Genomic DNA, 14,059 nt, shown 5'->3' on the forward strand with positions numbered 1-14,059 from the left:
AATCACTCTCAAACAGCCTGTGCCGACCTGTCGGCAAGTTAGTTTCTTCCTCAGCCATGATGCTAATAGACCAGTAATGATGGGAGGCATATTTCAGGGGCATATCTGCATCATAAACAGTTTCTTTATCCTGTGTGATGGTCAACTCGGAAAATCCGGGCTGATACAGGTTACCATGCCAGATGCGTGCCAGATGTGGAGTCCAGGCATTCCTATTAAGCACACAATACACATTTCATTAATTTCCTGAGCAACCTTGGGCAAGAGGGCTGGGGTAACTATATCAGATGGCAGGACAGTACAGATCTCTGGAGACTGCGATGAAATAGTGTGACTTTAACCCCAGGTTTGAAGATCAATGACTGCCAAAGGGAAGTAGGCAATTAATAAATCGACCCAATGCTATGGAAAGGGGACAGTGGGGAAGAGGAGACCGTTTCACAGCACTAAACATGCTGGGCTTCTCCGTGGCCCAGGAATGCTGTGATTGCTAGAAAGAATTCGGTGGGAATTCCAAATATTTAATTTTCACACCCACTTTACACAAGTGCATTTTTATCATGCAAATTCTACAACATGTAAGCAAACTGTTAAGAAGGGGAAGCACATGCATGTATTATTCAAGGCTGTGACAAGTAAAGTACATCTCAAAAGAGAAACATGGTAATACGTTAATTAAGTCAGGTCCACCTTAAATAGTACTGGGACCAGTAGATCTGACAGTAAAACATGAATATACTACATTTCGCAATATGTTTGGAAACCTTTACGTCGAAGCCTGTGGTAATTAGTCCATTCTTTCACATACATCCACCTAGCCCCATTTCTATTATACACTTAGCAAGATGAAGAAACAACTCTACATTCATTTCAAAACCATTGAGTTCCCGGAGGGAAAGGGCTGGACACGAAAAGCTCAAAATGCTTACAGATGCAGAGGATAGAACAGCAGTCAAATCCCAGACACTCCACCAGTGGCGGCGCATTTTCCATTAAATAGTATTAAAACAAGTCTATAACATAACACAGATGTATAAACAAGAAAAGAATCAGAAATCCAAGAAGAACATTGAAGTGACATTCCAACTCACCGGACATCTAGTCTGCCACTCAACAGGGCAAGAGTACCCCTGCATAAGCCACGGGTGATTCAAGAGATGTCCAACCGAGATCCTCCTCTTCGGGTCCACCTAGATGAGGATGAGGTCATGCCAAAACAATACTCCATTACAAATCCTCTTGCAACCGTAAAGCATTATAACATTTCCAAAGATATACATGTTACAATATATGCAAATGAACTGAAGTACAATGAACTGTACCTAAGGGTGTACTATTTGCTTTAATTTATTAGTACAAAAAAAATACTTGATCACACGAGTTCTTCTGCATGTCACCCACTGTGTTTTAATAAAGCACTTACGACACTTGCACTTCGCTTTGCAAAGGGTAACAGCACATATATCAGTGCTGTGCGGATGAACTGGATCATTATATGAACTGGGGCATTATAGGAACTGTATCAGCCTTCTAGTTCATAATTTGGTGATTTCATCCAAAATACCTAGACATGAAGGTTTGCACACTTCCCGGAATAAAACTCGGATAAACCTTGAAGGGCTTCAGTGCACAATGTCTGGGAAGGTCAGGAATAGCATATGAATGGTTTCCCAGCCACGCTTTAAAAGACCCCAATCAGTTTCAGAGCTTTGAGACAACAGGGTCTAGGCATTCATGCAACATCCTTTGATGTAGGGAATGATTCAGTGAGAGATGGTGCTTATCTGAATTGAATTTCCTTTTTCGCTCAAACAAATCCAATAGATGATCATTCACAGTGATCCTTAGTAAGATCACTGTAAAAGGGGAGGGCTCTGAGAATCCAGCCACTGAAGTCTCTCTTCTTCTTTGGAGGGGTGAGGTGGAGCGAAGAATGCCCGGACCACGAGGTTTTGCCAGGTATCAAAAGGAGTGACCATCTTCCGAAAAATAGAAACTCGCATTCTCAACACCATCTTGTCCGGAAAGAATGACATGTACAGCGTATGAAGAGGAATGCCTGTAGCTCACTCACATGCAGCGCCGATGTTTGGCGATAAGGAAGACCTTCTTGAGAGTGACCAGTCACAATAGACAGCTGTGCAGCAGTTCAGAGTACACATTAGAAAGGACTACATTAAGATCCAACTGGGGCATGATGAAAGGCGTAGGTAGGAACAAACATTATAATTAGGGCTCCTGCTTTTATTTGCTAAGCATTTCCATCTGTATTTATCCATAGTTATTTTTGGTCGTTTTATTGGTATTTATCCATATTCATTTTCTGTTTTGAGAATAAATGGAGTCGCAAAACGGTATATTTCCACATTTAACTGATAAACAAGCACTCATACTTTGATACCTGCAGCGTTTAAGCAAATTAAGCAGCCAAATCTAACCAAACACTACACCAACAGGTAAATATTAGCATTCTATACAAATATAGGTTAAATGCATATATTTAAGGGTAGTCTGGTCCTGTTTTTAGATCACCATGGTGTCTATCTGCATAGCAGTTGGTCTGGAATTAATGAAGGACAATACGGAGAGTCAATCACAAGAACCACAATTTTCTTTATTTTTTCCACCTTTAAAAATAAATAGCGACGGGAAATAGATTGGTTTCGGTCTCTATCTGTAAATAAAATCTGTAAAAAACTGAAAACTGGATGCCTTAATTATGAACCATTCAAAACTCACTTCGTAAAAGGGAATTTAAATGAGGGCTGACCTGAAAACCTCAAAAAAGCTGGAAGAGTAGAAAAGTAACATTTAACTGTGCCCAAAATAAGTCATTGATGGTCTAGGAACACCATAAAAAGCAATACTCCTGATAGAATGGCTTGAAGTGGGTAAACCTGCAGAGTACTGCACACCAAGTCACAAATTTGTGCCAACAGCAGTCGTATGCTGATTTTGCAGAGTGATGGCTGGCTGCCAAAATAACTCCAGGAGGGAAGTTGAATGTAGTCAATTGTCGCTGCTCAAGCTCCAAGCATGAAGATTGATTACCACACTTCTGCAACAGAAGATCCTCCCATACCGGTAGCTTGATCAGAGAACAAATGCTCATGCCCAGGAGTTCAGTGTACCACCTCTTTGCCCAATCCAGCCGGCAGGAGAGGTGTCAGCAGAAAGGCATCCTCGAGTCCCGAGCTGCACTCTAGGCCAAATGCTTCTGAGCAAGAGCCTCCTTACGAACACCAACGTGCAAAAGTGCGGACATTGCCCATTCTTGGCATTGGCAAAAAGATCAGCTATGGTTCTCCCCAGTCCCAGAAGACACCCCGCTCTATCCCTGGGAAGACACCCAGCGCTATCTCTGGGTATAGCTGCCATTCGTGATCTGCTAGATGCAGATGGCTGAATTCATCCACTCTGGTGTGTAAAGTTCCCACCATGTAGTGATCCACCGGGAACATACCTTGGTGATCCAGCCACTACCAGAGATGTAGTCCCTCCTGACTGTACATAACCCCGCCCTCCTTGTTGTAGTACTACTTGGCAGTGGAGTTGTCCACGAGCATCTGAACCAGCCTCACTTTGATGGACAGCAGAAAGGCTTTCAGCCAATCAGATGGCCAGCAACTCCAGTAGGGTGATGTGGAGTCAGGCTTCTGCTGGAGATTAGATGCCTCTGCTCTCCACTGCTACCAGATGGTCTCCCTAACTCAGAAGTAATGCATTTGTCCCCACGGTCAAATCAGCATGAACTAAAGAGAGAGGTCTGCTGCTGACCCAATCACGGTCCAGCAACCACCACTGCAGGTCTCTTGCATTATTCTTTGAAATCAGGACTCGATTGGGCAGAACTCCCTGGTGCTGTGTTGACAGGGACCACATATGCTATCTGACATATTTCACCAGCAGGAGGCCCATAGCCCCTGCAGCCTCAGACATCTTCACTGCAATCAAAGACAGAGACTGAAACCTCTGCATAATACCCCAAATACCCTGGAGACTCTTCTCAGGGATCAAGGCACAAAAACTGCACCATACCCAGAACAGCTCCGATGAACGAGAAGGACTAGAAAGGAGTCAGGTGAGACTTTCGCACACTGATAATGAAGCCCTACAGTATTGAAGAGTGTCACCATAGTCTGGAGGTAGGTGACAGCAGTCAGAGGCAAGCCCATCTTCAGCAGTCAGTTGTTGAGGTGGATAAGACTGGGACCCCCTGCGCTGCAACCACCATCATTTTTTGGGAACCCACAAGGGGCACCAGTGAGCCCAAAGGGGAGCACTGAACTGAAAATGCTCCTGCCCCAGCATGAACCGCACAGAGTGACGGTCTTGAGGATGGGGATGTGGAAATAAGCGTCCTGCAGGTTTAGTTATACCATCTAGTCTCCAGGATCATGGGCAGACCAGACCTAGGCCAGGGGGAGCATCTTAAATTTGTATTTTCGCAGGACGGCATTAAGAGGGCACATGTCTAGATTAGGACAAGAATCTGCGTCCTTCGGCACTAGAAAATAGCAGGAGTAACAGCCAGCACCTATTTCAGAAGCAGAGACCCTCTAAGGCTTCTTTGGCCAAAAGAGCTTGCACTTCCTGCTGTAAAAAACTGCCCGTTCTCAGTCAGCAGACTTGTATGGATGGTGGAAGGTGCCACGTGGTGGAAGGGGTAAGGTGCAGACCCGATGGACTATTTGCCGGAACAACTTGTCCAAAATGCTTGCCACCCAGAGAAAAAAAATCCCAGATCCTGCCTCTGACAGGATGGCTGTGTGTCTGGAAGGACACTAAATTGATCAGCTGGAAGGGCAGGGGACTGGGCTGCAAGGTGCCCCTGCTGTCTGTGATCCACAGCCTCAGCCAAAAAGGGCTTTGGAGCCTGCTGGAAAGGTTTCCTATATTCATTTATTTGCTTTCAGAGTTTTATAATGTGTGAACATGACCAGTCAGGATATCATAGCGCTGTACACAGTACAGTCAGGTCCAATATACAAGGTCAAAAATGCATGAAGGGAAGTGAGGGGGCAATGCAATCACATCAAACAGGTACTTAAAAACACACAGTAACTTGGTAGATCCATGTTCCAAAGGAGTCCATATGTAACTGATCAAGCAAGTTGATAAAGAATCACTAATAATAAAGTATTCCTAGTGAAGGAGAACATTAAGCAGAAGCTTTTTTACTTCTTTTGAATAATGAAGATGAGGGATCTGTCCTAATTTCAGGTGGAAGTGCATTTCATATTCTTGGGGCAAGACCAGAGAAGGAGTGGGTTGCAAGTCTTCTTCTTATTGAACTTCTGTGGTTTCAGCAGTATGGAGTTAGAGTTTCTTGAGGAGCGACTCCAGCCAGATAGTTCAAGTTTTTTAGCCAGGTAGACAGGTGTGTTGTAGTGCAGGGCCTTACGAGTCATGCAAGCTACCTTAAACTGTATTCTATCTTGAAATGGGAGCCATTTTAAATGGTTGAGGTCAGGGGTGATGTGGTCGAATCTCCTGGAATCAGTTATGAGCCTGGCAGGTGAGTTCAGTGTTGCCCTTAGAGGGGCCAACCTTACTTTGGGTAGCCCTGCCAGTGTAGTGCTTCCGTTATCTACTTGACAGGTAGGAGTCTAGGCTGGGCCAGCATTGGTAGTAGCTGTGAATCGCAGTGAAGACAAGTTTAAATTCTCCTTGTCTTTCCAATGAAATAGGACAAATCCTCACTACTTGGCAAGGATCCAATGTCTGCCCAACATAGGTTAGAATTGCACAGTGTTTGCAGTTTGATGATTATGAAAAGTCTCTTGGGTGTATTTTTGGCAATGTGCCCTAAAATATTTTGCTTTGGGGTTTCGAAAGTGTTCATTGCAGGATCTTCTTGCCAACCTCAGGTGCTGGAGATGCGAGGTGGAAGGAGAGCGTCTTCATGTCTTTCCGCAAGCCGTTCCTCATGGATGCGGTCACTGAACCAGGGTTTAGAGTGTTGGCACAGCATTCTTTTTGTCTGTTTAGCAGTGATCATATCCAATGTTTTGGTCACACATGGTATGTAGTGCTCAGTAAGTTCATTTGTCATGTTAGTTACAGGAAACATGATGTTATGAGTAGAGGTTAGATTGTGAGGGTTAATATTTCTCAAGGTTCTGGACCATTGTTTGGGCTTAAGATGTTGACCTTTCCTAGTCAACACCCTCAAGGATTAGTGAGGAGATTAAGTAGTGGTCTGACCAGTCACAGGGGGTTATGGATTCAAGTTGTATGGTGTTGCCCTTAGCTACGATTAGATTGCGGGTGGAGCTTTTAATATGTGTTGGGCTATTAGAAAACTGAGTATGGTTGATGTCAGCGAGGAAGGCCTTAAAGTGTTCAATAAGGGATTATTAGAGGCATGCAAACGAAAATTAAAAGCCCCAAGGAAGATACGGTTGGCATACTTATTATCTCAAGTCTGCAACATCCAGTGCAATTTGCATTTTATATAGAACCCAACCTGCAATGTGTTGGTATACTTGCATGTAGATGTGCACAAACGGAAGAAGCATCACAGTCTTTCCTGGGATATTCTTTGGGTCCTCAGACTCGTGCCCTATGCAACACCACAGTAGCTTATTAAGCACATGGCTCTGGGATTGCCACTGCTTACAGACATATTGGACCAAGGTGATTTGTTGATTCGGGATGATGACCAAATGTTCCGGGACAGACTGCTGGAAGGTGGCTGTACTAGGAATTTATAAGCAATTGAAGACATCCAAAGTTGCTTCCTGTGTTCTTAATTTGGCATTGGTGTTCGCAGAACAAAAAACCCCGACCACCCTACATTTGAATAGCACCCACACTCCTCCCGCCTGCCCTTGCATGCAATAGGTTAGGAGCTCCCTCTCTTAACTCTACTCTTCAGCTCCTTTTTAGTTTCTATATTATATAAATACATTCAGAAACACTGAAGCCATTTTAGGCTTGCCCAGAATGAATACATTATATTTATAAAGGTCAAGAATGCCTAAAAGAGGGAGTACTAGCTTCAACCTACTAATTAAAAGTACATTTGGAAGTCAAAACAATATTTTGTATCTCAATGAGGGTACGATGTCCAATTTGAGCACATCACTTTGCATTAAGTGACTAGGGTTTTGTTGGGGTGGGGGTAGACAGTCGGTATCTTTAGTGCAGCTTTAGCGTTGAAGTGCCCGTAACTGCTTGGAGCTACATCTTGGATTACTTGCAAAGAGTGTGCATGTTGCCTTGGAACCATAGGCCCACTTTCTAGAGTAACTAGGTCATTCTTAAACATAACCAAGTCTGGCTACAACCCACAAATCCCGAACACTAATACTGGAATTTTTAGAATCCTTAAACATTCACAAATGTGCTTCTTACTGTGCAACCATACAGTTAAAGAAATCCGCTAGCCTAATTTTGATCTAGGCTGGGGCTCGAAGAGTTAATGCAGTGCAGGCTTTAAGCAAATCTTTTTTTTTTTTTTTACTCAAACCACAAAAATGAGGTCAGGCATTTTGTAAACAATGCGATACTGTACACACCAATACCATAATGGTCACACTGGAAAGATGGAGTTTAAGAACAAATAGAGGGAAGGATCACACTGCTACGCTTGAAGGCTAGGACTCTGCTTAATCTCCAGAATTCTAAGAAATATGAAATGGTGGACCACTTTCAGTGCTTCCTCCTTTCCTCCCTCTACAAAAGGCTAGGACGAAGTGCTTCATGCTGGCCACTGCAAGAAGGACCCAAAATGGAGACGTAGCTATGGGCGCAAGCACTTCAACGATGTTGCCACTGCCCACTTCCATCTTTACCCCTTCCCCAAGCACACACAATCGACATAAGCAGGCCACCTCCACAGGCCTCAATCAGCATGCATCATCAAGAAACATTATATGCCTCTAGGAGGCAGCTCATCTCAATACCCTTGTAGTTTCTTTATGGAAAAACATATTCTTGAATATTCTTGAATAATTATAGATTAAAAACGGAACCAGAAAGATACAATTCCTGATAATACATACCTGTAACATTTGACCGAGTAGTAACACACTGCCAGGTGAAAGCCATTTCGGAATTTCATATTTTCCTCTCTGAAAAAGAGTTTTATAAAAAGCATAGGTATTCAGAACGTCACAGCTTTGGAGTGCGTATTGCCTAAACTTGACCTAATGCACTTTAAAGGAGAGACAGAGTATATGCTTTACAGTCACCGAACACTATGGCCCAAAAATGGCATCACAAAATTACACTTTAAAGCAAAGCAGGCATCTACACCACGGCTTTAGCATTGAGAGACTGGCACATATAGGTTAATAGGACAGCACTAAAATGTAACAATTCAACATTTGAATTTTAAAAAAAAAACGAAAAAAAACCAAAAAACAAAAACCCACAAAATATCAATAGCCATGATTGATGCCAGTGGGCTAGAAACGGTTTCATATTTTAATGTGCAATGCTAATGCGCAGTGAGGCGCTTGAACAGAAACATATTGATACTGTGGTCTATAGAATAGGCAGTTCATAATTTCAGTAACCTCTAGGATGGCCTAAACATTTTTTTGCATTTTGTTCAGGACCAATCTATCACCTTCAGTCCACCCAAAACAGGTGCTAACAGTTCATTTCACTAAATCTTATCCAGATGAGTTGGATGCGTGTGCAACACTGCAAGAGCACTGACTGGTTATGGAAACTGAAGAGCGACGACAAGACGGGAGGTAAATCTAGTGCGATTCTATGCCAATCATAGTAGGCAATTGAGATTTTCAGCCAGATGGGATGCTGGTCTGTAGCAATACTCAGACACAATTTGTTGATAATTAGTTTATTTGCAGAAACCTAGCAGAGTAACAAACTGGGCTCCACACCCAACCGATCTCCACATTGACATAAACTGTCAGAACTCTCCCCCAGAAAGTTAGACATTGGCATGACAATGCCACCCATGTCATACCCCTTACCATGCACTGTACAAACATTCCCTTATATGATAACCAACTCATCGACTATAAAACACCCCCATATAGTAAACAAACATTCCAACAATATACATCAGTGATGATTATAGTTGGTACAATTGTGAGAACAAATAAAAAGAATACTACTACTCACAAATGTAATGTTTGAGTCGGTATGGTTGCTTTAAACACCTACTAAACTGTCCACATACCCCCCACTCCCCTTGATCGGGTACAACACGTTGACTCCCCGTCTTCGTTCCACATTGCTCAGGAGAAGTAGAATCACCGTATGGGCTGTCCATCTCCAACTCAGTTTGCTCCAAGGAAGTAGGAAAATGGGATATATGAAAAACGCACATTTCTATTACCCACTGCTAATTCTGGATTGTTATCCTCCACATCACAATTTTCTTGTGAAGGCCAATCAGAAATGATATCGGCAGGGAATCAATGTCTACATAGCTCTTCTTACACAATGAAATGTGACTCAAATGCCACACTTTACAGTTCCTCATGAGACGTGAATTGAAAAATACTATTTTCACTTGTAAAGGTTTTGAAAATTTGCTCTACATTTCCAATCAACCCAGGTTTCTTCACTCTCACACACTTTCCAATCTTCCCAGTACGCTGTTTGCACTTATGCTTACAATCAAAATACTCTGTGCAGGTTTTGAGCTCTGAACAATCTGCTCTTTACCGCAGTGGGAAACCAATCAACCCTCCTTGACTCGGATATCCAACCCAAATTAGGATTAGTAATTGCCATCCTGCCTCTCAAACTCAAAAGGACTATGGCCTGTAGTGTCATAAAGAGTGATTCTATATTCCCACACCATGAGCATAGCTTCTCTTCTCCAACTTGCATTAACAGCAAGCTGTGTGGTGCCTTTTATCATGCTGTTTGATCTCTCCAGTGCACCATTAATGGCAGTATAGTACACAGAGGTAGTTCTATGCAGAATACCATTCTTTTTCACAAATGATTCGAAAACCTCAGACACAAATTGCGGACCGTTATTACCAAGTACAGTTTTAGGTAGTCCCTTTCTCATTAAGACTCCTTCAAGGAATTTTACAAATGCTTCTGAGTCTGCCCTGGAAACAATTTCTACCTCAGGCCATTTCGAGAAATGATCTATTAGAACCATAATAAACGTGCGTGTCCTCTTCCCTTATAATTCACATCAAGTCTATTCCAATTTCATCCCCCCTCCCCCAAGGCATGCTCAGAGCACTCACATGACATAAAGGGGGTCTTTAGTAGTACTGGCTTTATCCAGCTCGTTTCACAATACACTCTCTCTTACAACCACCTCAATGTTCCTATCCATACCGGCCCACCAGTACGAGTGTTTCACTCTCGCCTTGGTGTTTACAATTTCTAAATTACCTTCAGGGCACAGTTAGTGGTTTCCTTCTGAGATCTACAGTTTCTTCTCAGCCTATCCCCCAACAATCTACTTCTCCATCATTCTTTTGCACACTCATCCATTCCGCTCACGTTCTAATCATTTCATCCTCATGTACATCTGCAACACAATATTTCTCAAGTTCTCTCAGATACATCTTTTAACAGTAGAGGGAACAGACTCAAATGGTTCTCTTTTCTATTTTTTACCCCTGGTACATACTGGACAATATAGTTGTATCCTAATCACCTCAATGAAAAACATGCCAAACGTGGGGATGCATGGACTATACCTTTCATGGTCAGTACCTTTGCGAGGGCTCTATGATCACTCTGGAACATCAGAAAGGTACCCCCCACACACTGTCTAAAGTGCTCAAGGCCCCATACACAAGCAAACGCCTCCTGTTCTATGACTAAATACTGAGCTGTTGGAGATGAGATAGCGCACAGGATGCAAAAGCGACCACAACTTCTTCCCAATTGGAGTCTATCTGGGTTAACACCACCCCCAATTTTTTCAACTAGCATGCGTTGTAACAATGGTTTTAATGTTTGTATCAAACCACTGTAAAGGCAGAGAATTCCATGTATCCTCCTTCAACTTTGTAATGCTTTCTGACATTCATCAGAACATTCAAAACTTGTGCTCATTTTTAGAAGCTTCCTTATTGGGTACGTTTTATTGGAGAAGTTGCTAACAAACTTGGAGAGGTACTCAGCTCGGGCTAAGGATGCCCGCACATCATCCTTTTTAGGTGACAGAATTACTTATGGCTTCTACCAAGTCATTTTCGGGTTTTATGCCCTCTCGCAATCTCACATTTAGTTAGCTCTGTGGCAAAACCTTTTTTGTTCAAAATCTCCAACTCCTGAGTTTCTGATCATGCGCTCTTTTAGTTTTATCCAGGACTAGGATGTCATCCTGAAAAAACAGGACCATCCACAACCCATTAAGCAACTTGTGCATCAATATTTGAAACATGGCAGCAGATGATGCAACTCCAAAAGGTACCCTAAAGAACTGGAAGCAACCAAATGGTGTGGCAAACGCAGTCAATCTTCTGCTATCAGGGCGCAACAGAACCTGGTGGTAGGCTGCACTCAGATCAATGGTGCTAAACCACTTAACACCCTTGGTCATGGATAACATCTCGTTCATTCTCATAAAAGGTAATTGATCAACTAAGATGTTCTTATTTAAATCCCTCAAGTCCACACATAGCCTCAACTGCCTGTTTGGGTTCAAGGCTACTAATAATGGGTATAGCCAATCAGAAGACTCGAAGGGTCAATTATGCCAGCAGATTGCAGTTTATCCAACTCCCTTGAAACGTATTCTCACCACTATGGGGAAATTCCTCACTTTATAGATGCACGGTATAATAGCTTCCTTCTTTACAATTCTGTGTTGGAACCCTTCACGTTTCCCCAATCGCACTTGATAAGACATTAGGAAATGTTTTCAAAATCAACTACTCCATTAACAATTGGACTGCACAATCATAATGGATTCAGGATTATTGGGATATGAAATTATCCTCAAGTATCCAACATCTTTCCACCCAAAGACAGATGGTCCTTCCCTAAAAACATACAACTTACACTCTGCATGTTCTTAAAATTAAAACGTCATTTCCTAAAACCCACCATGCCAATATTATTGCCTGTGTAATTTTTGTGTGAAATGTCAAGTGGATCAAGAAATTCTCCTAAGGTGGGAACAAATTTGTCAGTCCATAGATCCTTATTTAAAATGGTGTATGGGTAGTCGGCCACAAATTGTAGTTTGTCACTCCAAAATCGATGTGTGAAGGTGTTTTAACCCCCAGATGCCTCTCCAACGTTGATTAAGTCTGCACCTCCAAAACCAGGTTTCCCGTTTCTTCACGAATATTCAGCACACACATATTGGTGTCATTTCTATCTGAATCCTACGACTCTTGACCTCTTCATTCGGCTTCAAAATTTGCATCATATTATCTTTCCTCCTACTGCACACCTTGAAGAAATGACCCATAATGCCACAGCCAGAACATTTTTGTTTACATGCAGGACAGCTTTTGTGATTTGCAAATGGCCACTATTGCCACATCTATAGCATTTCTCATCTTGTAGATTATATACCAGTTTCTCGTTATGCAAAGTTTTTCCCATTTCTTTTGTTTTCTTCCTATGGTCCTAATTAGTCGCCGGATTCCAAGTACTTGCATTTACTTAGGTAAATGTTTCAGTATCTTTCGCAGATTTCTTTTTGCTCAGAAAGAACCGCTTTGGTACACCTTCTAAGTAAGTTCTGCCCGTTTGACTATTGATCACTTCCTGCAAGGGAACATCACCTTTTGCCCAAAGACTTTCCTGGATTTAGGGAATAGCCGCATGCATGACAATCTGATTGCGAATAAGCTAGTAATTGAGAACTCCAAATCGGCAGGTCAATGCCAATTCTTTTTTTGAGGATGCAACAAAATCCTTGATAGTTTCCTCTTTACCCTACTTCCTGTGGAAGAATTTGTACCGGTCAATTCCCATGCTTACTGTGGGTTCAAAGTCTGCATTCAAATCCTCTAAAGCATTTGTAAATGCGCCCCTTGACCTTTGGCCCTCTGCTTATATATGCAAATAAAAATCTTCAACCGCCCCCCCCCCCCCCCATGATCCAAGACAATGGAGCAATATTTATTTTTCCCAAGGAGTAGAAGCCTCATCATCCTCAAATGTAGAGATGTAATTTGAAAAATACTCTCTCCATTCCTCCCAATTAATAGAAAGCTTCCCTGACACTACTATAAAAAGGTTGTGGTGGTGTGAGATTCCAAGTGGCCATAGCAGAAAAATGATCTACACACATGTATCACACTGTTCAGCCTTGTTGGAAGGTAATACAGGGTATGGTACTTCACACTTACTTAAAAGGAGCACTTTTTTCAGGTACAGTCTGCTTGTACAATTAAAGCAGTGTCAGTGGTGTGAAGAATCCATATCCAATCGATACTGTTTACGATGTAAACGCTTTTAATATACTCGTTAAAATGGCTGCTTTGACACGATTTAGGCCCAATTAAAAATGGCGGCGTCACCTCCTTGCAATTTCCACCCAAACCTGAGCTGGAGTTTCGTAGAGGTTCTTTCCAGTTTACGCCCGAATCAAAATGGCGGTGCCAATTGCAGATGACTGCCAAATCCAAAATGGTAGCGATACTCTGGATGCTGGCCAAATACAAAATGGCTGCACCTCCATTGCTGGTTCCCCAGCGATTGAGTTAATCCCTGCCCAATTCAATATGGCGGTGCAGTGCTCCTTGTCGGTCTACCTGCGATCAAGTTCACTCAGAGTTGCTCAGTGTCAGATTTCGGAGATCGACTCGCAGAATCAGCACAATCAGGAGGATATCTTCAGTAAGGTCATACTGCACCCATTGATGCCAGTTGCTTTTCAATACCACTCAACAGGAACAGGTACGTGGCAGCCTGTACAGGCACGATGGTCCTCTTGTCAGGTCAACTCGTCGCCAATTCTGTGTAGCAATAATCCAACACAGTTTGTAGAGTAGTGTATTTGTAGAAACCTTGCAGGGTAACAAACTTGGCTCCGCACCCAACTGATCTCTCTATCGCCTTCAAATGTCCCAGAATTCTCCCTCTACAAAGTTCCACATTGACATCACAATGCCACCCCCCTTACCATGCACTGTAG

The 14,059-nt window shown here is 42.6% G+C and overlaps 1 protein-coding gene across 1 annotated transcript in view; it reads right to left on the bottom strand.

The window, feature by feature from the left end:
- The window catches only part of MELK (maternal embryonic leucine zipper kinase), a 196,000-nt gene that overhangs the window by 121,110 nt on the left and 60,831 nt on the right, over positions 1–14,059 (bottom strand). The window contains exons 9-10 of the mRNA XM_085641101.1: positions 8,010–8,078; positions 1,092–1,190 (exon numbers count right to left, since the gene is read on the bottom strand). Of these exons, the coding sequence (XP_085497227.1) occupies positions 1,092–1,190; positions 8,010–8,078 (168 nt within the window). The remainder of the gene's footprint in view (positions 1–1,091; positions 1,191–8,009; positions 8,079–14,059) is intronic.

Source organism: Triturus cristatus, chromosome 2_2 (genome assembly GCF_964204655.1).
Source record: "Triturus cristatus chromosome 2_2, aTriCri1.1, whole genome shotgun sequence".
In the NCBI taxonomy this organism is placed as follows: Eukaryota; Metazoa; Chordata; class Amphibia; order Caudata; family Salamandridae; genus Triturus; species Triturus cristatus.